Source organism: Tupaia chinensis, unplaced genomic scaffold, assembly GCF_000334495.1.
Source record: "Tupaia chinensis unplaced genomic scaffold, TupChi_1.0 Scaffold140061_1, whole genome shotgun sequence".
NCBI lineage: Eukaryota > Metazoa > Chordata > Mammalia > Scandentia > Tupaiidae > Tupaia > Tupaia belangeri.
The window spans coordinates 368218-369992 of NW_006199940.1; the positions used below are offsets into that span (position 1 = coordinate 368218).

The following is a 1775-nucleotide window of genomic DNA, read 5'->3' on the forward strand; positions in this document are numbered from 1 at the left end:
TCGGACAGCGCCGAGCAGGTCCCGGCTCACCGGCCGCCTCCGCGCGCACGCGCACTCCGTCCGCGCCGTGCAGTAGCCGCAGGATCTCGGGGGACGCGGGGACGGTGGGGGACGCCGAGGAGCAGGGACGCCCGCAGCCTCTAGGTCCAGCCCTACCTGCGGCTCAGGGCGATGGTGTCGCGAGCAGCAGTGGAGCCAGGTCCATGGTGAGCGCGAGGCGGCGGCCTTGCCAGCGCACGTGCGAGGGCAGCGCGGGCGCATCGGGCTCGTACTCGAAGCAGGCACTGAGCTCGAAGGCGAGCGCCGAGCGCACCAGGCCTACGCCGCCCGCGCGCTCCGGCGCTGGGTGGTAGAGGCGCCCGTTGGCGGCCAGGGGCAGCAGGCGCGCGGGCTCGAAAGGCACAGCCAGGGCCTCGCCGCCGCCGCAATAGGACACGCGCGTCCCGTGGCCCGCGACCAGCAGGTGCGTGAAGACCACGGGCCGGTCCTCGCAGCGCAGGAAGTTGCGCTCTCTGCCGCAGGGGGAGAGGAAAGGGAAGGAGGCTTCGTAGCGCCCGCTGCGGTTGGGTCTCAGGCGGGAGAAGAAGGTGACCAGGAACTGCAGGTCTGGAGGGGCGAAGGGCTGGGCTGCTCACCTGCTGGGCGCCCAAGGCCCCGGGCCCTGCTCCTCAGGCAGGCATCTCGCCCTGTACCACCCCCAGGACGGGCCCCACTAGGACAGGGTTCCCGAGCACAGGACATGCAGCCTGCGGGACACGGAGCTCCTCCAGGGTTGGCCTGAGGGCGGGCGAGGGCGCTGCGGCGGTACCTTTGAAGCAGGTGATGAAGTTCTTCACTTTGGAATCATCCAGGAAGAGCTGCAGACAGGGCAGGCCGTGGCCGTGAGTCCCTGCGGGCAGGCGGCGCGGCCCCGGGGCCTCGTCTTGTCTGCGCGCAATATGGGTGTGGGGCTAACCCCGGGGGCCTCTTTCTCCACACGGGTTTCCAAGAGTTGGCAGGATTTTTTCCTTTTAAGTTTCTAATCAGAAGTGCTGCCTCCTCCAAGGAGGCTACCTGGCCAGCTTCCTCCCAGACACGCCCGGTACACCAAGCAAAGCTGCCCGGGCAGGGCAGGACGCGGAGGTGCACAGAGCGGCGAGGCGGCGGCCCGCTGGCTGCCCCGCTTTCTGGCGTGCTGGCCCAGCTCCGCAGTCGGGTTCTCCAGCCGCAAGGCCGGGTCTGCCCGGCCCCGTTCCCGCCCCCCGCGCCCTCCCCGGCCCACCTGGCCCTGGTGATCCACGTAGTAGAAGTACTCGCGGGTCCGGGGCTCGGGGCTCTGGCCCTGCGTGTAGGAGACGCCCCTGACCGGGCCGCGGGCCGGGGCTCGGCGTGAGAGCGCCAAGGCCAGGGCCCAGGCCCGGCGCGCCGCGCTCCACGGCCACATCCTCCAGCAGAGCGGGGAGCAGCCGGCTGGTCGTGCGGCGGGCGGTGCCTCGTGAACACGCGTCCCCCAGCGGCCAGCAGGCATTGCTTTTGGTTCCGGCGGCGGCCAGAGCCCTCCCGGTACCGCTCGCCCGTCTCCCCGACCCCCGGCGGACGCAACAGGCGGCGGCGGCCACACACTCGCCAAGTGTCCTTTTGTACTTTATTCACACAACGTGTTGTCGTCTCTCGGGTCCGTGCGGCGGAGCATCTGGCCAGGCTGCCCCCAAGACCACCGACTGAGGACGGCGCTCCCCCAGGGGACCGGGCCTGGGCAGGGCGGGGCTCTTTGTTTTTAATAATAAATAACTCAA

General features: G+C 70.3%; 1 protein-coding gene across 1 annotated transcript; it reads right to left on the reverse strand.

Annotated features, from left to right (window-relative positions):
- Positions 1-6: 6 nt before the first annotated feature.
- CUNH8orf82 (chromosome unknown C8orf82 homolog) lies at positions 7-1765 on the reverse strand. Its single transcript, XM_006162446.2, has 3 exons — positions 1262-1765; positions 809-857; positions 7-606 (listed from the first exon to the last, which is right to left on the reverse strand). Exons 1-3 carry the CDS (start codon positions 1505-1507, stop codon positions 164-166), a joined length of 738 nt encoding a protein of 245 aa, XP_006162508.2. The 5' UTR covers positions 1508-1765; the 3' UTR covers positions 7-163.
- Between the last annotated feature and the right edge of the window lie 10 nt (positions 1766-1775).

Bases quoted from the DNA above. Each gene is read 5' to 3' on its own strand.
- CUNH8orf82 (XM_006162446.2), bottom strand. From the start codon at position 1,507: ATGCCTGCTGGCCGCTGGGGGACGCGTGTTCACGAGGCACCGCCCGCC. The intron at 858-1,261 runs GTGGGCCGGGGA...CCCTGTCTGCAG, and splicing joins ACGTGGATCACCAGGGCCAG to CTCTTCCTGGATGATTCCAA. The intron at 607-808 runs GTACCGCCGCAG...TCGCCCCTCCAG, and splicing joins CTTCATCACCTGCTTCAAAG to ACCTGCAGTTCCTGGTCACC.